The sequence below is a fragment of the Astyanax mexicanus genome, chromosome 16, assembly GCF_023375975.1.
Source record: "Astyanax mexicanus isolate ESR-SI-001 chromosome 16, AstMex3_surface, whole genome shotgun sequence".
Lineage (NCBI taxonomy): Eukaryota > Metazoa > Chordata > Actinopteri > Characiformes > Acestrorhamphidae > Astyanax > Astyanax mexicanus.
In genome coordinates, this window is record NC_064423.1 from 21,556,075 (window position 1) to 21,576,181 (window position 20,107).

The 20,107-nt window shown below is 39.1% G+C and overlaps 1 protein-coding gene across 1 annotated transcript in view; it reads right to left on the reverse strand.

The window, feature by feature from the left end:
• crb1 (crumbs cell polarity complex component 1) overlaps nt 1-19,131 on the reverse strand; it is a 40,910-nt gene extending 21,779 nt beyond the window's left edge. The window contains exons 1-5 of the mRNA XM_007233229.4: nt 18,906-19,131; nt 4,065-4,658; nt 2,435-2,630; nt 1,245-1,384; nt 251-433 (exon numbers count right to left, since the gene is read on the reverse strand). Coding sequence (XP_007233291.3) covers nt 251-433; nt 1,245-1,384; nt 2,435-2,630; nt 4,065-4,658; nt 18,906-18,981 — 1,189 coding nt within the window. The 5' untranslated portion in view covers nt 18,982-19,131. The remainder of the gene's footprint in view (nt 1-250; nt 434-1,244; nt 1,385-2,434; nt 2,631-4,064; nt 4,659-18,905) is intronic.
• Nucleotides 19,132-20,107: the final 976 nt, after the last annotated feature.

Consider the following 20,107-nt stretch of genomic DNA (forward strand, 5'->3'; position numbering starts at 1 on the left):
TTATGCTTGTTTTTAGTTGGTTATTTACCCTGGAATTAATTAAATAAGACAAACATATGACTGAGTTTCTATAAAAAAAAAATCTGAATTGTTGTGGAAACATGCAGCATTTTTATTTGAATGTTATAGCAACATCATTGAAAGACATTTTATCTGATCACAAGCTATTCTGTAACAATCAATTAAACATCTCCATGAGCTTCCAGTTGAAGGTCCATCTATGCTCACTTCTAACGGCGTAACCCCTCACCTGTGAATCCATGTGGGCACCTGCATACATATCCAGCTGCATGCTGGGGGTCATATTGGTCAGGCAGCAGGGTCTCTGTACCGTAATATTTCTCCCAGGAGCGTTCAATGCAGACGGCTCCGTTCAAACAGGGACCACTGCCACACTCATTCACATCCAGCTCACAGTGTCGACCCTCAAAGCCTGCAAGGACACGAGAATTTAAGAACTTCAGAGAATTTAATAGATTAGAAATATGATACTAACACAAAGTGATAAAACAATACTAACAATATATTCCTCTTAACATATTAACAGATTAAGGCAGAAACCAACAATTCATGAATACAACTTATTTTAGTACAACTTGTGTATATATACTTATATTTACTCTGTAATGCTACAAGACTTATTACATATTAAGTCATATTATTGAGTAACTTAAGCGACTTCTCTGCAAACTTATTAAAGCTATTTTTAGGTTTGAAGATAAGATAATGCTTCATTAATTAACTATGTTGCAGCAAAACAGCATAAAAGTGTATGGGGAAAAAAGTATAATAATTATACAAATATCTACACAAACAAAAAAATACAAGACAATAAAATCTGAAAAAAAATATATATTACTAAAAAAAAAGAGTGGGTGAATTTTAGAAAAAAAATCATCGTTTAACAGCTGGCACATAGCACTGGAAATAAACCATTTTAAAATATGCTAATTTATAAAGCAATAAAAAAATCTTTAACACAACACACAGCACATTCATCATGATAACTAGAAAACGACACAGTGAAACATTGAGAACTCTGTAAATAATACAAATATAAGTATTTTCTTTAGATACAGATAAAAACATAAAGTGGTGAGTACTGTTACCTACACCTGATACTGCCCATTGTGACAATACACAGAGTGATTATATAATCTAGAAAACTTCTATAAAGTGTTAGAGAAGTGTTTAATGACAGTTAAGGGGTTAATTAAAGATCTTTCATGCTTGCACAGGCTTACCTGGCCAACACTCGCATGTATAGTTCCTCCCCTCTTCCTGACAGAGGGCGCCGTTGAGGCAGGGCTGATTCCAGCATGGTGGGAGAGGCACCTCACAGTAAGGGCCCGTGAAGCCGCTCTGGGAGCAATCACAGCTGTAGCTGCAAGAACAGGTTTCAAACGGTTATAGATTGTGTACATATATATATATATATATATATTAAAAAAAAAAAACACTGTCTCACCTAGACATGGCATACACTGCTATGAGAAACATATATGAATCCCATTAATTTTTCATGACTTTTCAATGCCTTCAAGATAAATTTTCATGAACATTCGACGTTTAAATCATTAGTGCAGACGTGGACAATAAAACCAAAAATCAACAAAAACTAGAATTAAAATTGGTTATAGTAGGCCTAAAATGAATAAGATAAAATGTCGGCACACAACCTTTAATAATAAAATTTGTGTCAGATCCTGAGAGCTCTATTATGTAGGGCTAAATTACTGAATTCATTCTGAGCTAACATATTTTTTAGCTCAAAATACATTTTCTCCATCGATAAACTGAAACACAAAGATCTGTAGACCAAATTTCCATGACTTTTCCAAAACTTTCTGGGTATTTTTATTTTTCCAAAACTTATCCAGGCCTAGAAAAAGCTACTTTCAAATTCCATGACTTTTCCAGGTTTTTCATGATTGTGCGAACCCTGTTTTTAGATACTGCAGCCAGAAACAGGAAGACAAGTGTGCTGGACCAACATTTAGCCTGAAAGAGCCCATGGTGACGATGTATGTGTCAGACACTTTAAAAGATGTTCCTTACAGCCCTTTTTCAGTCATTTTAAGTTAAGAAATCACTAAGTGACACATACTGAACATTAAGAAAGCATCACAGGACAGAGTTTGAATCTTTTGTTCATCTGACCTTATTTATAGAATGTAGGAGAGCTGGGTTAGTGCTGGAGATAAAACTAACTCCTTTAAAAGTGCATTTCTTTTGCTTCTACAGCTCTGTTCTATTCACATGATTTACATCAATGTGCTATGTTCCATTTAACTAGTTCTGACTTGATTTCTAGAACAAAATGCTAAAATCTAAGTAATAAAAAAAGTTTGAAACCTAGGGGTTAGAGTAAGGGGGAGAGTCGATGCGGAAATTTAAAGTATTTTAAGCATTGAAATTGAAAGCATTATGCTACCTGTTGATTCCATCAATGCACAAAGCTCCGTTCTGGCACTGGTTATCTGTGCAGTCGTCAATGTTGATTTCACAGCGACTTCCCTGGAAACCATCCAGACAAGTGCAAGAGAAGCTGTTGACATGGTCGTGGCAGCTGCCGCCATGAAGACACGGCTGAGACTGACACTCATCAATCTCCAGCTCACAGCTAACACCTGCAAGAACAATACATGAGAAAAGACTGTTAAGCAACAGTAATCTTCTGAACATAAGTTTCAATCTAAAAAAAATCCAGTCAACTCTTCTTCTATACATTAATATATAAGCATGTAACTTGTGTTAGATATTAATGTATACATGTATACTTAGAACTACAGCAAAATCCTAAATACTTCTTCCTTTAACTTGTAACCAGTAAATAATAAACATAATGGGCAATATTTAAATCTGCTCAAATAATAACTAAGGTTATGCTCACATATTGTACAATAAACCTCTGTTTTATTTAGAAATGTTTCTGCTTATCATTGTGATCTCAGGTTTTGGAGGCTACCATGGCTTTCATCAACAGACTGTCTTTGACAAAATAACAGTAGGCATCCATTTATATAATTTATATACTGTATATATATATGCTAAAAAAAATTACTATAACATAAATATAGGCTCTGCTGTATAATGTAAGACCACAATCACACCACTAGAGGGCATCATGTAAGAATATTTAAAACACTGGTCGCTTTCCCCATTTACATCCTGAATATACACCCACTGTCTGGGCTTCAAGCAAATCAAGAGATCCAGAGTGAAAGTGTGTTCAGATTTGTGGACTGGTGTTTTTTGAGAGATCAATTTAAGTGAAATGATAATTAAGCATAATGTGATGTTTAAATCATGTATATACCTCCTCCCTCTTCCTCCTGAACTCAAGAATGTCAAGAACATACTACTTTAACAAAATAATAAAGTAAAACTATTAAAATAAAATTAAAATAAAGTAAAATATTAAAGTAAATAGTTATAGTAAGTAGTTTGCCTGTTTTGTAAACTGTATGTTACCCACACTGCTCCTTTTCAATAAAAAAAGAAATAAAATATAAATAAAAATAAGAATAAAAAAAGATATCTAACAAAATTCCACCACAAAACTGTGTAATATTTGTAGTGCATTTAAAATAAACAGCATAATAAATACAACATAGACGGCTTTCAAGAATATCACAATACCACGATATGGACCCTTTTTTTTTATCATGTCAGAATATTTGACATTAATATTCCTTATGATGTGATATAACCCCGGTTGCCAGCTTTCAGTAACAGGATTATGTATTAAAGTTACATCAGATACAAATCTGATTATTCAAACCCTCCCTATGCAGTCTAAACCGTTGTCATCTCTTCAGGATGGGCGGCCAAAGCTGTTGCCTTCTTAAGTTTAAAGAAATACATGACAGCAAGTAATTTTTGAATTCTAAGGGACTAACCATGTTTAGCATGGCATAGGAAGAAGCTAAACGAATAAACACCTGGTTGCTTTTTAAAAAAGGGACTTTTGACTACAAAGATACAAGATACAAACTATCCAGATACTAGTCACATGAAGTAATCAGTTACAAACAAGGGTCTATGTGTTCTTTATCACTCACCTGTGTATCCTGGCCTGCAGAGGCACGTGTAGTGTCCGATCTTGTCCACACATGTTGCTCCGTTCAGGCAAGGCTGAGAGATGCACTCGTTTACCTCAATCTCACAACGCTCGCCCTGGAAGCCTGGCACGCAGAAGCAGGAGGGGCCTTCAGGGCTGGTCCGACAGAGGGCACGGTTACGGCAGGGGTTTGGCACGCACTGGTCAACCTCTCTCTGGCACAGAGTGCCGGTGTAGCCTGGCCGACAGAGGCAGACATAGCCCGGGACCCGGTGGGCCACGGCCAGGCAGCGGGCGCTCTGTCCACACAGTGTACGGGCGCACAGCTCTGCACTCAACTGACAGGAGTGACTGGACAGGCCCGCCAAGCAGTGGCAGGCTAACTCCCCGGGGCGTCCGCTGGTAGACTGGCATGTGGTGTTGCCCTGGCAGATGGGGGGGTGGCAGAGGGCATTGGAGGCGCAGCTCGCAGTGGACAGTCCAGGCGCTGAAGACAGACACTGGCACAGGAAAGTGGAGGGGTCATCTTGGCATTCAGCGCCATTCTGGCAGGGCTTGGACAGGCAGAGAGATGAGGCCTTCAGTAGTGATACACCTGAGAACAGAGACACAGTCGGAATTCAAAACCCCAGTATGGCTGTTAAGATTCATTCATTTAATAAAAATAAAAAAAGTAAATACAGAGCCCATATCACTCAGAGCCCCCTGGTTACCCCATGGTTAAAAAAGCATTACTACAGCACCAAATAAGAATGTGTGCTATGACCCATCATGTCTATCACAGTAATCTATTATCATGATGTGCCTGGAGCAAGACAAACTGTAAAAGTGTCTAAAAAGTAACCCATCCATGGATGCCTGCTCTCCCTTTCAGTAAAGAATGGCATTACAAAATGCCTTCTATGCAACCCCTACTAGACAGTGTTCCAGAGGGTGCCCTCTCCAGTTCAGAAAATGGGATAGGATACAGTGCTGTAGAGGGATCTTCTATGGAGGATAAAATGTGATACAGACTGTAAAAGATGAATCTACATTGTGCGTGTGAGAATGAAGGGAAGTTCAAAAATAATCAAAACAAATAAAAAAAAATGTCTAAGCTCTGAATGGCTTGGTATGGTTTAATACAGTCCACTGAGGTCATACTGTGATTTTCAATATAAGCATCAGTTGATGTCAAACAAGTTCATCAGTTGATGTCAAACTAGAGCAGCAGCATCTCAGTCCCAAATTTAGAGTTAGCTACGCCAACCTTCTAAGCATGGCTGTTGTCTTTCAGCATTGACGTTCTAACCATGCTAAAGCAGGCTGTTAGCATCTTAACTTCTAAGCTTTTGAACTATGTACTGTTTTAACATATTGTTAGACAACTTGATGCATAAAAGATTTAGATGTTTGGGGGAGGAATTTTTGGATGGTTGTAAAGGTCTGTCCTGACACACACCCACACACCTACACCCACAGTACTGTAGTCATCTGTAACTTCTGTTTTGTGTAAAAAGCGATTATTCCTGGGACAACATACTGTCCATTAAAACAAGTTTTGTAACAGGCCTAGATGGTTGCTTTCAACCACTTTGCCAATATGGACACAATGCGAACTGCATACCAATCAAACATCTTAAGATGTCTACTGTTCAGTTAAGACTATTTTTTATTGTCAACCTTAAAATAACCAGCGTTGCAGTGTCTTCTAAAGAGGTTTGTGAGAAAAATACATTCTACAAAGTGTTCTGTGATCAATAAAAATTATTGTGCGGCTGAGCATTGCTATACTCATTAGCATCTACAATGATTCCTTGCCTTGTCTCTTGATGGGTGTTACGTGCATATGCACGTAGAAAGTGTTTTTCTCTCTTTCTCCCCGTTTCTCTCTCTCTGTCTGTCTCTCGCTCTTTCCCTGTCTCTGATTGGCTGATTAGGTCTGGTGGGAGGACCCAGTAGGAGGAGCGTCGTCTGGCCGCCCAATAGATCTTCCCCGCTGGATCTTCACCCGCCAATGACCTGCATGTTCTGACCGGATGGGGCGGGCCTTTTCAAATATAACGCAGCTCAGTCGCGTCAGTCGGGAGATGAGAGCTGAGAGGAAAGACCTGTGTTTGCGAGAGCTGTGATTATTTAAACTGTTTCTGTCTGTTTCTGTGTTTCCTGAGAATAGTTGTGAGTAGTTGTGAGTTTGGCTGAAAGTGGAGAAGGTAGTTTGTTTCTGTGAGAGTGAGGTGTTTGTCTGAGTGTTCTCCCTCCCTCACCCTCCACTCTGTTGCACTTTGGTGGACAGATAAGTTGGGCCCTTCACATTATTCATCACGTAGGTAACACAATGTCTAGACACACCAGGTAAGGGGCGGGTGCCACTATTGTATTTTTGGTTTAGTTTAGTTTTTGGGTTAGGTAGTTTAGCACTTGTATTATTTTCTTTCCTTTGGCACCGTCCACAGTCCACCTTAGGCATTTTAGTTGAAGAAACGGCTTATTGATTATTGATTATTGATTTTTGTTATACGCTTGTTTTTTTTTTTGTATCTTTCATTTGCTATTTGTGTAATTGTACACTTTTGTAATTATGTAAAACATCCAGTAAAATCCCTGGTTTTCTCTTTTCTACTAAATCTCTGCTTCCAGTCCCTTTCTTCAATCAATTTTTATTTTTGTTTACTTCCTGATTCACCCTAGACCACAACACTTTTAATTGGGAACGTAACAATTGGGGGCTCGTCCGGGATAACTTAATTGATTGGCTATTAATTAATCAATTCTTAATTGATTAATTAATATTGATTAATTTTTTTTTTTTTTTTTACATATTTCATCTCTTGTATTGAATACTGTATTAAATGTGGCTGGAAGTAGGGTGATTTTGTGTAAGAGGTAGTTTTTTTTTTGGACATTTGTTGATTTTTGGTACTTTGTTTTTTTTGTAAGATGGGTTCCTTTGATGTGCAGGCTTTCCTTGAGTCCCCTAGTTTAGCTGTTTTAGAGTCTTGCAAAAAGGATGAGTTGCTTCAAATAGCTGGCCACTTTAAACTTACTGTTACCAGAGCAATGTTTAAGAAAGACATTCGGAATTTAGTGACACAATATTTAATTGATGTGGGTTTGGTTTCTGTACAGCCCGTGGCAGACACTACTGGTGAGGCGTCCTCTTCTGTGGAGGTAAGCGCAGTGGTTGACGAGGGCCTCCCGCACTTGGGAGGTCTGGACAGCTCGGACGGGCCAGATGAACCGGTAACTCCGTCAGCGGCGGCAGAAAGTGAGGTAAGGGCTGTTCTTCCTCCCTATGACCCTGAATCCCCGCCCTCCGAGGCGGAGGGTCCTTTTGACTTTCGCCTAGCTCGTCTCCAGTTGGAGGTGAAGGAGAGAACTGAGGCGCGTCAGCTTGACCACGAGTTTCGGTTGGCCGTTCGTAAGTTGGAGTTGGAGAATGAGCGTGAGATACGGCTCCGCGAACTGGATTTGAAGACGAGGGAACTCGCCTCAGTCCAGCTCAGTCAGCCACTTGCGCTCGCTCAAGCAAGCGCTGCGAGCGTTGCTGCCCCGTCTAACCCAGTCCCGTCCACCGTAGGCTCCACCCCCACTGTGCAGTCTAGCTTAAGCTCCACCCCCACTGTGTCATCTTCTCCGTTGTTTGATATCAGTAAATATGTGGCCCTGGTTCCTCCTTTCAGAGAATCAGAAGTAGACACCTATTTTGGCGTTTTTGAGAGGCTCGCTGTTATGTTGGGATGGCCAAAAGAGGTTTGGACTCTCTTACTCCAGTGTAAGTTAGCTGGGAAGGCTCAGGAGGTTTGTTCAGCTCTTTCTCTTGAAGATAGTCTTCAATATGATGTAGTTAAGGCTGCTATTATGCGTGCTTATGAATTAGTCCCCGAGGCTTATAGACAGCACTTTAGGAGCCTCCGTAAACAAGCATCTCAAACGCACGTAGAGTTTATCAGAGAAAAGTCGGTCCTTTTTGATAAGTGGTGCAGCGCTTGTAAGGTTGACAGTTTTAATTCTCTGCGTGAGTTAATCCTCCTAGAGGAGTTTAAAAATTGTCTACCAGAACGAGTAGTAGTGTACTTAAATGAACGTACGGTGCCAACTGTATCTCAGGCTGCCGTTTTTGCAGATGAGTTTGTTCTGACCCATAAGCAGACTTTTAAACCTGTCGCTCCGCAGGCTGTAAACGTTTCTGGTGGGGGAGCTAAAGTTGTTCGCGGTGCTGGTTCTCCGCCGCGCTCTCATGTCGACAGAGAATGTTATTATTGCCACAAAATAGGTCACATAGCTGGTAACTGCCTTGCCCTTAAGAAAAAGATGGGGAGTAAGCGTGTTGATGGACCAGCTAAGCCTGTAGCTCTTGTGGATCGTAGCTCTGTACTGGTGAGTGAGTATGTTAGCTCTTTAACGGACTCGTGTTATAGCCCATTCATTTCACGTGGTGAAGTTAGCTTAAAGGCAGGTGAATCTGCGGTCCCGGTTAACATCTTGAGAGATACTGGTGCTGCGCAGTCCCTTATTTTAGCAAAAACTTTGCTGTTTGGAATGGATTCTTTTTGTGGATCATATGCTGTCTGTAAAGGCTTGGGCAATGAGTATGTGAAACTGCCGTTGCACACTGTGTGTCTGTCTTCTGATCTGCTTTCTGGACTGTTCAGGTTTGCTGTATGTGATGCGTTACCCGTGGATGGCATTACCGTAATTCTGGGCAATGATCTCGCTGGTGGGAAAGTGTTCCCAATTTTAGAGATTTTAGATTCGCCCGTTTTATGCAGTTCTGATGTGTGCGAGAGAGAAGAACCTAATGTTTTCCCTGCTTGTGTGGTTACTCGCGCCCAGGCGCGCAAGTTTGGAGATGTTGAGCTGTCTGATACCTTTTTAGCTCGTGATGTAACGGATGAGGTCGCTGATGCACTCTTAGCTGAGGGTTTCCCTGCGAAACAGAAAGTTGAGCTAAGTGAGTTACTGGATTGTGGTCTTAGTCGGGAGTCACTTATGAAGGCTCAGAAAGACGATCCGTCTTTAAGAAAATATTTTGAGAAGGCTGTTGAGGATAATAGTGATTCAGACAGGACTGTGTGTTATCTTGACAACGGACTTTTGATGCGTAAATGGAGCGCGCACAAAAACCCCGAGCTCCACACATACTACCAGGTTATCGTCCCCCTTGCTTATAGAAGACACATATTAAGCATAGCTCATGATGCGCCGTGGTCTGGACACTTAGGGGTAACCAAGACGTACAACCGTGTTCTGAAATATTTTTTTTGGCCATCACTTAAGCAAGATGTTGTGGAGTATTGCCGTACTTGTCATGTGTGTCAGTGCACCGGGAAGCCTAATCAGGTGGTTCCCCCAGCTCCTCTTTGTCCAATTCCCGTTATGACAGAACCTTTTGAGAGGGTGCTGGTAGATTGTGTTGGTCCGTTGCCAAAGTCTAAAATGGGTAATGAGTTTCTTTTGACAATTATGTGCACAGCTACGCGCTTTCCTGAGGCGATTCCCCTCAGAAAAATTACAGCGCCAGTGATTATTCGTGCTCTGATCAAGTTTTTCTCTACCTTTGGGCTGCCGAAAATTATCCAAACAGATCAAGGGACAAATTTCATGTCGAAAGTTTTTAGTCAGGTCATGAAAACTCTAAACGTGCAGCACGTTGTTTCCTCTCCCTATCGTCCTGAGTCGCAAGGGGCTCTCGAGCGCTTTCACCAGTCACTCAAAGCAGCTTTGAGAAAATTTTGTTTTGAAACGGGTAAACAGTGGGACGAGGGTGTTCCAATGATGTTGTTCGCTTTGCGGGAAGCTGTACAAGAATCTTTAATGTTTAGCCCTGCAGAGCTGGTGTTTGCTCACACGTTGCGTGGTCCCTTGAAAGTAATGCAGGAATCACTTATGGAGATCAGCAATGCTGGTCAGCCCAAATCAGTTTTAGAGTATGTGAGTTCGTTCCGTGAGAGGTTGCACAAGGCTTGGGAAATAGCAAGGGAGACTTTACAGTCGTCCCAAGAGCAAATGAAAAAAGTCCATGACAAACGTGCTGTATCACGCAGTTTTAATCCAGGGGATCAGGTGCTCGCTCTCCTGCCTGTTCCTGGCTCCTCTCTTTCTGCTCGCTTCTCAGGTCCTTATTCTGTAAAAAAAAAGTTAAGTGACACAAACTATCTCATTAATACGCCTGATAGAAGGAAAAGTTCTCGTGTTTGCCATGTTAACATGCTGAAGCTGTATCTAACCAGGGAAAGTACAGCTGATGCCACGAAGCCGGTTTTGGTTGCTGCTACAGAAGACGTGTCAGACGACGATGACTCGTCGCAGTTGCGTTCCTCCAGCATTGTTGCTGCTCGCGTCCCTAACTCTCAAGCAGTAAGTGAGCTACCTACGAGTTTAAGCCACCTAACTCAAAGTCAAAGAGAAGACATTCTCTCTTTAGTTGAGGAGTTCCCTGAGCTGTTTAATGATGTCCCTTCACAAACATCTGTGTTATGTCACGACATAAAGGTGACCTTTGAACGCCCGATTAAGCAGCACCCCTATCGTGCTAATGCAAAAAAGAGAGAACTGATGAAAACTGAGGTAGAGTATTTGTTGGAACATGGCTTCGCAAAACCTAGTGTGAGTCCTTGGAGCTCGCCATGTTTAATTATCCCTAAAGCTGATGGTACCTTTAGGTTCTGTACCGACTACAGAAAGGTTAATGCTGTTACAGTCCCAGATTCCTATCCATTGCCACGAATGGATGACTGTATAGATAACATTGGTTCTGCTAAATTTGTGACAAAGCTTGACTTACTGAAAGGATATTGGCAGGTTCCTTTGTCCCCAGAAGCGTCGCAGATATCAGCGTTCGTTACACCTGATCATTTCCTACAGTACACTGTAATGGCGTTCGGTTTTAAAAACGCACCGGCTACGTTTCAGCGGCTAATTAACACTGTTTTAGGTGATGTCCCACACTGCTCCGCTTATTTAGACGATGCTGTACTTTACAATCATGATTGGCCCTCTCATATTTCCACCTTGCGAGAGGTTTTTAACCGATTGAAGGATGCTTCTCTGACTCTGAACTTAGCTAAATGTGTGTTTGCCCAGGCTACTGTTTCATACCTTGGTATGGAGGTTGGGAAGGGTCAAGTGCGCCCTCTGGCGGCAAAAGTTGCTGCAATTCATGTGTTCCCAGCACCAAAGACTAGGCGTAGTTTGCGTCGGTTTCTTGGCATGGCAGGCTACTACAGACGTTTTTGTAGAAACTTCTCAGATGTGGTAGAACCCCTCACTAAGCTCCTGAGTCCTAAAGTGGATTTTGTTTGGTCTCCTGCTTGTGAACACGCTTTCACTAGTGTGAAGGTTTTGTTAACCGAAGCCCCTATACTTTTGGCTCCTGATTTTAGTAAGCCATTTTTGCTGGAGGTAGATGCTAGTGATGTTGGCGCTGGGGCAGTTCTTCTTCAAGAAGATCCAGATGGCATCCTTCATCCCACTTGTTATTATTCCCACAAATTTAACAAGCACCAACGCAATTATTCCACCATAGAGAAAGAGGCACTAGCCCTGATTCTAGCAGTACAGCATTTTGAAGTTTATGTTGGGGGTTCTTCTTTTCCTGTGGTTGTGTTTACTGACCATAACCCATTAGTTTTTCTGTCCAGGATGTTCAATCAGAATCAGAGACTGATGCGGTGGGCTCTTCTACTACAGGATTACCAGCTGGAGATTCGACACAAAAAAGGTGTCGATAATGTTGTGGCTGATGCACTTTCTCGTGTATCATAGTTTTTTTAACGCTCTCTTGGTGTTGTTGTTTAAATGAAGTACTGACGAAAAACATTTTTTTTTTTGATGTAACTGATCGCAAACTGTGTTGCTCTTTTTAGGGGGGGCGTGTTACGTGCATATGCACGTAGAAAGTGTTTTTCTCTCTTTCTCCCCGTTTCTCTCTCTCTGTCTGTCTCTCGCTCTTTCCCTGTCTCTGATTGGCTGATTAGGTCTGGTGGGAGGACCCAGTAGGAGGAGCGTCGTCTGGCCGCCCAATAGATCTTCCCCGCTGGATCTTCACCCGCCAATGACCTGCATGTTCTGACCGGATGGGGCGGGCCTTTTCAAATATAACGCAGCTCAGTCGCGTCAGTCGGGAGATGAGAGCTGAGAGGAAAGACCTGTGTTTGCGAGAGCTGTGATTATTTAAACTGTTTCTGTCTGTTTCTGTGTTTCCTGAGAATAGTTGTGAGTAGTTGTGAGTTTGGCTGAAAGTGGAGAAGGTAGTTTGTTTCTGTGAGAGTGAGGTGTTTGTCTGAGTGTTCTCCCTCCCTCACCCTCCACTCTGTTGCACTTTGGTGGACAGATAAGTTGGGCCCTTCACATTATTCATCACGTAGGTAACACAATGTCTAGACACACCAGGTAAGGGGCGGGTGCCACTATTGTATTTTTGGTTTAGTTTAGTTTTTGGGTTAGGTAGTTTAGCACTTGTATTATTTTCTTTCCTTTGGCACCGTCCACAGTCCACCTTAGGCATTTTAGTTGAAGAAACGGCTTATTGATTATTGATTATTGATTTTTGTTATACGCTTGTTTTTTTTTTGTATCTTTCATTTGCTATTTGTGTAATTGTACACTTTTGTAATTATGTAAAACATCCAGTAAAATCCCTGGTTTTCTCTTTTCTACTAAATCTCTGCTTCCAGTCCCTTTCTTCAATCAATTTTTATTTTTGTTTACTTCCTGATTCACCCTAGACCACAACACTTTTAATTGGGAACGTAACAATGGGCTTTGCACTTCAGTTCTTAGGGACAGCAGTTAAATACTAGCCAACTGAATATGTTTTCTGCACTAATTAAAATGCAAAGTCAATGATATTCACATGACTTAGAAACTAGGCATCAGTGGAAAGGGCATTTGAGGGCTCCAGTGTGGCAGCATTTGCATGAGTTGGTCTTAAATTTTAGAGAAATGAACAGTGATGAGAGCTCTTCAGATCTGTCATTATGGGATATAAACGGAGATCTGAGCTGCTTGTGTGATATTAAATAATCAACTGCTGTATTTTAAGCAGAGGCAGGAGCCACTACCATCATCATCTAGCTGAAGCTTCTACTGTAGAGGCTATTGACCTTCCCTCATGAATGAAGCAATCAAGTGACATACTTGAATTTAAATTAAAGTGAAATGAAATCAGTACTGATCTTTTTCTTTTATTCATTTTTTGGATTTTGCCCAATTTGTCCCTAAATTAGCCATGACAAATTAACATCCAGACTGTTCAACATCACAGTGCTTCCAGAGAACAAAATATTCAGACTACCGAGCATAAGCCTTATTTTAGTGTGGAGTCCTAAAGCAGGAACCTTAATTACAAATTAACACATGTATAGTATAAACTCATGCAAAACAACAAAACCCTTTGACTGCTTTAAAGTTTAGCCTGTCCACTTTTCCTTTTATTCTGAATGGTTTTATTTCTTAGTTATTAAATCATAATTGTCTTTATAATGCCTTTGTCATTTTTTTTTATTTATTGCCTTATTTTAACCTTAACCTGATTAAATACCTGAATTACATTTTTTGTAAATGTTGTAAATGTACACAGTTTAGCTATGAAGCTATCCATAAAAAGGTTTGTTTCAACTAACTTATTTCTAATGCCCTAACAGGACTTTTGAGTACCTGGTTGCACCTTTTAATGACTTTTTGCACTGCTTGCATCTACCTTGGTTCTTTGTTTTTAAAATGACTGTTCACATTTTAATCACTGATCTTTTTTTAAATTAACTTTCTACACTCTTCATACTTTTTAATCAGTATTTTTTGTACTCTTTTTATTAAATATTTATACCAGCCCTGCATAAAGTGCTTAAAAATAGGATGCAAAAATTAAAAGAATTTAGATATTTGACCATATTTAGATTAAAAGTTTACTTAGCAGTGGATTATAGCTGTAGTTTACTCAGGTCATTAGTTATTACTCTTACAACACCAGAATGCAGCTAGTGGTTCAATGCGAGCTAAAAACTAGGTGAATGTCCATGGAGATGGCTAACAGCTAACTGGTAATGCAAAAGCTAACTGTTTTCTTGATCACTTCTATTGATACTAGAATGGTGTTACTGTGATGGTTAGATAGAGTAAGTTCTGCTGTGTTTATATATGTACCATATATCTGGTATTTCGCTATTAATGTAAGAACACCGGCATATAGTTACATTACAGTTTACTGAAATATAGAAAAATGTATTTCAGTGGGGTCCCACCCCTAAATATCTCTGATTGGTTTAAATCACAATATGGGCTTAATGTGTGTCAGTTGTTGAACCACAGGGAGACTTTCAGATTTCTGGATACTTTTTCTATCCTTGAAGGGCTGATTTTGATGATGAATGTGATAAAATATCATTAATATATCTTAATTATTAATCATATTTTAATAATTACAGAGCATGTAATTAATTAACAACAAACATTTTAGCACTATTGCTAAAACCAACTTAGTAAAAGTATTATTTTACAAAGGATAAATGTTCATTATTTTTGGTTTAACATTTTTCAAGGATCTACGTGTGGATCTGACAAAGCCAATGGAAAACAATTGATGGGGGAACAAACACAATATAAGAAATTTAAAAATTATATTATTTACTCTATCCTTTATTCAAACTAAGAAATACAATAAAAGACAACTAATAATATAGTCAATTAAAATACTAAAGTAAATAAAAATAAATAATATATCTATCCTTAATACTATAGTAGACTAAAAACTAAAATTCTCAGTTACTGGTTCTCAATGCTGGTCCTGGAGTACCACTGGTTTAAGAGTTAACACTAATTACAGCACATCTGATCCAACTAACGAAATAACAAGCTCTTGCTAAAGTGAACTGTAGGTGTTACAGCAGGAAAACTTTAAACAGCAGGGCATTGGTAGCCCAGGACTATTTCTGTTATATTTTTCCATGCACCATTACACCTTTAATAAAAAAAGATAGTACTTCCCAACACACAGGCCGTTCCCAAGCTGTCTCCTGGGGTAACACTTTGTATCAGTTGATAATATCTTAATCAATGCCTTTTGTGTCATCTATTGGTGCCCTTCTGAACTAATCTTATACTTGCATCTATTTTGTGTCCATTTATTTATTTATTTTCAGTCTTAGACACAAATGTGCTTTTTTTCACCCTAGCCCCATTTTTTGCATAATTAATGGACTGTATGTACATGCTTATAGCTCATTCATAATAGACTATTTCTTTTTCTTCTCAGCAAAACATTCCTGAAAGCAGATGGACAGTCTTTCTTCCTTCATTACGTGTGAACAGTTTCAGCTATAACACAATTAGCCTCCATCCTCAGTTCAATGAGTCATTCTGTGAATTGTCAGCAGCAGCAGTGTTGTGTTATCGGTGCGAGAAACGCCACTCTCCAGCTGAAAGGCTCTTTTCTCTTGCCGCAAGCTCCACAAGGACATTCGCAAACTTCAGCGTCTCAACAAAGCGTCAGATCTGCAGCCATGGCAACCGATTCCACGCTCCCCGCTCTGCATTGCTGGGGTTGCTGTGGTGACGGGTCGAGGACATAAGTCAGTCATTTAGGGGGCATTTATCACGTCTGTTCAGCCACTATCACGTCTATTGAGCTCTGTCTTTTTTTATTGTGGGCCGAACAGTGAGACAGAACAAGTGGCACTGGTCATGATGATAATAATGATGGTGTTGTTTGAGGAGGATACACTTTCTTTACATAAATTAGCCCCATCCATGTCTTTGAAGAAATTGTCATCAGAAAAATATATTTGCAGTTTTCCATATAACACCAAAATATTTGACCAAACATGATATATTTGGTGTCTGAAGTTTGCATTTCTAAGAATTGTAATAAAGCTGCAAGGTTAACTAGAGCTGTACAATAAATCATAATTTTATGTTTATATGTTATCGCAATATGAGTTTTAATTACATTACACATCAACAGAGCTCCCATAGTGCAGTAAATAACAGTAAACTCACAATCGTTACCACCCACTGCACTGTCCACTTGGAGTAGTAATGTCTTTTTTTTTTTTACCATATTTTTGGTAAAACATTGTGGACACACACGACATTGTGGACACACACGACATTGTGGATTGAGAAATGTTAAATGTTCGCACATTTCCAGAAATAAAAAGCCCATCTATTTCACCCCCACTATTAGTCTTATTTGAACTCTGATAAATCATGTCACCTTGCTATCACTTTGCTATGAGCAAACTAGCCAAGCATGGAACCCTGACTCACAAGATAGCACCCCACAACTTATACAGGCCATCCTCTGAGGTAACACTTTGTGACATCAGTAGCTAGGTAGAGATCCACAGTGAAAAAACACACACCAAGTTACGTCTCAGCCTGGGAAAAATAAGTGCAGCCATGCACAGTACCAAAAAATCCTACAAGGAGATTAAACCAATATAGAATATTAATTTTCACATCATATCAATATCAGGATATCCAACATCATTATCGCACACCAAATGTTGTCTGACACTAACAATGTCTTGGCCAATCTTGGATTTTCTTAGGTGTTAAAAGATATCAAAGAATAGAGCTGGGCAATATGGGAAAAATATCACATTACAATATTCAAAGACATTTTCACGATACATAAGATATATATCACAATATAAGTAATCGCAGTCCTCATGCACCAGTGGCGACTTTCTTATAAAACATTAATAAAATACTTTCCCATACTGAGAACAGTGACTTTTATTCAAAATACACTGCAATCCATTCAACTAACGTGGAGTAAAAGATACCCATTTTGCACAGTTTAAAATTATTTAAAATTTGTGCATTAGAATTTAGTAAGGAGGAATTTTGGCCATCTTAATTTTAATGACATGCAAAACAACTTATTTCAAAACCCATTTCCCAAAGTTCTTGCTATTTTAATTATCTGACAGTAGAAACTGGCTTTCAACAGTAACTCAAAGACTGGGCACATGAGATCTTTCAAGAGCTTTAGAGTATGAGCCTATGCAGTCTCATCACCTCAGCCAAGACCATCTGTTATGTGTCTTTAGCAGAAGGATACAGCCTTATGTGTGAGCATATCCAAGCATTACTTACTACATGGCATCTGAAACTGGGAAGGCCTTAGTTTTGTGACCAAAAAAGTGCACATTACAGCTGACTGTGTGCCATAGATAAACCCATAATGAATCCAAATCATATCTGTACTGAAGATTGAAGAATAATAAGCCAGATATTGGCTAACTAGTGATTCAGTTTTGAGTTTTTTAATAGCTGAATAATTTCCTAGATATAAACTTATCTTATTATGCCTATCTGGAGACTAACTGTATTAAGTTTTTTCACAGTGATTAACTGAATACTTTAAATCAGTAACAAACACAGTGGTATTTCCTCCCGCAGGAGGCTTTATTAGCCGTGTCCATGAAATACTCTACTTGTTTGGGTGGGATTTACATAAGACCCACTTACAGGGAGTCTAGACCACCTCCCAGCATGACCCCACGACCCAGTCAGGCTTGGCAAGAAGGGTAAGGTGGGGGGTGGGGCTGTAGATAACTTGTTAGTTTGTCTAACCATATGGCCAAATTCACAGTACATCCTAAATCTATATATGGCCATACTGGTAAGTCTGGAAATGGTATTAAGAAGTCATGTTGCTCTCCATTCCAGTGCACTGTAGGCCAATACGATGTACGTCATAATCTCAACATATGGGTTTAAAACATGAACAGTTGTTGGTTTTGATGTCATCTATCAAAGAATCCTTTTAAAATCAAACGTGTACAGCGTCTGGGTCTTTGAAGGCTATCCTTTCATGGCCTGAGTGCCTTTTTGACCAGAGCTGTGCTACTATATCTAGAACAGAGTAGAACAGAAGTACTTCTCTGTACCTGAACAAAAAAACTGCACCTGCCTTTTTTCTTATATATATATATATATATATATATATATATACTTTGTATTTATATACATAATTTAAAAGATATTTATTGTAAACTTATTTGCTTTATTCTAAAATGTATTTGTTGTTTTAAGGTTGAAAGAGGCAACATTATTAAAGGAAAAAACATGACAATAACATCAGTTACAAACAGCAGCAGCAACAACAACAATAAGAAAAATAATGGAATGGGATGCACCAATATGATAATTGTGGGATTAAGATAACTTTTGTGTCATGTACGTATCTGCTGATACTTGATACATGAACGTTTGTTACTAGAGATGTGACAAATATTTGGCAACTAAAATAAGGTAAGAATAATGTATATAAAAACAATGATATTGTCTATGAGAAAAGGTAGCAAAATTTAATAAAATCTGTGAGAAAAAAGACTGTGTTCTGTATTTTTATTCTGTATTCTTACTTAATTCGGCTAAATGTTTTTATTTTTTTTGGTTCGGTTTCAGACCTATTTTTTTATCATTTCTGTGCAATCCAAATTTTCGCAAGGGCGCAATAAGAGAAAAACATGTATTGGAACATTTTATACACTAAATAAAAAACTGTGGGATTTGCAAATGTAGCAAAACTAATCAAAACACACACATGCCTTAACAGAACAATTCAGTATGAAATATCTATAAACTCTTATCATCTGCCTGATTCTAATTATTTTAATTATTTGTCTGCATTTACTTGTGTTATTCTAATCAATGTGCATCCCTAATTATGATGGAATAAAAACATTGTGAACACTACATTATGGTACTATTAACAATAATAACCATGGAAGAGTCCAGAAGTAGCTGTATCCTATATCTAATAATGTCCTATAGCTGTGATTAAAAAAGGAAAACACTACAAATCAAATCAACAGGTGCACTACCTGCAAACAGTAAACAGGCTACTTACATTGTGTCCACTGAGCAATAAAGAAGAGAAACACGAGTGAGCAGAGACTCCCTGGTCGCACAGAAGCAGTGCCCATGTTTAGGAGTCATGGTGTTTGTGGTTTAGCTGATGTGATCATGGTGCTCTTGCCTCCAGCAGCAGGTCCTCCTCGCTGTGCACGCTCTCCTCCAGCAGGCCCTTCTGAGGAGAAGCGCGCGATCAGCCCCTCGCAGCCAATGGGAGACCCCTCTCCAGCTCATCAACACAAAGACGCCGCCAGGGATTGGTGGGATAAAAAGAAAAGACCCCGACGAAAGAAAAGTGCACTTCGAATGATAATTAGGAGAAGCTTAGAGACCAAAGGGGAGGGAAGAAGCAGGTTAAAATGATCTCACTGATTCATATTCAATCAAGCGCCACATTTGCAATTCATAAAGCAATTCAGAATACATGTCTCTGTAGAGGCTGACCCAGAAAATAATGTTAAGGTAATGTTAGTCTCTTACTCGTACAGTACACAATACTGGTTCAAACTTCCAACCATGTTCTTTTCATCTTTCTATCCCTTTATTTAAGCTGAAGATTACTTCTTAATAAAATTGTCCGTTCCACCTTAAATGCTTCAACGGTTTCAATCTGGCGCCCGTACAACTAAATAACGTGGGTCCGAATGTAACCGCTGCAAAATTTAAGGTAGAACGGTAAATTAGTCAAAAGTCAAATTCAGCCTCCTTTACTTTTGGACAAAATTAATTTTAACTTCTCTGTTTTCATATGGCAAGAATTGTCACTTATATGTAGACTTCATACTATTTTAGAATATTCATCATGTAATATTGAATACACATATATTCAAGGGGTAAAAAAACAGAAGAAAAATGACATGTAACATTTTATATTATATATCTTTTGTGCCTTCTTATTTAATAAATATTGTATACTGATGGTTTGTGAAAATGTATAAAATTGGGTTTGGAATGAGACCATTTCACTTTGAAACTTATAACATTTAAAACACAACTGTATTATACACTCTTTTTTTTGTTTTTGCTTAAATACACGTAAACAAAACATTTCTATCCCAATAACATTTTGCTTATCTATCCATAACATGGTGCTGAAATAAAAAAAAAATAGAAAATTAGAAAAATGGTTAAAACCCCATTTCTTCTACGCTACACCAAATGGTAAGAGTTCAGTTTAATAATAAAGAAGTTTACCCT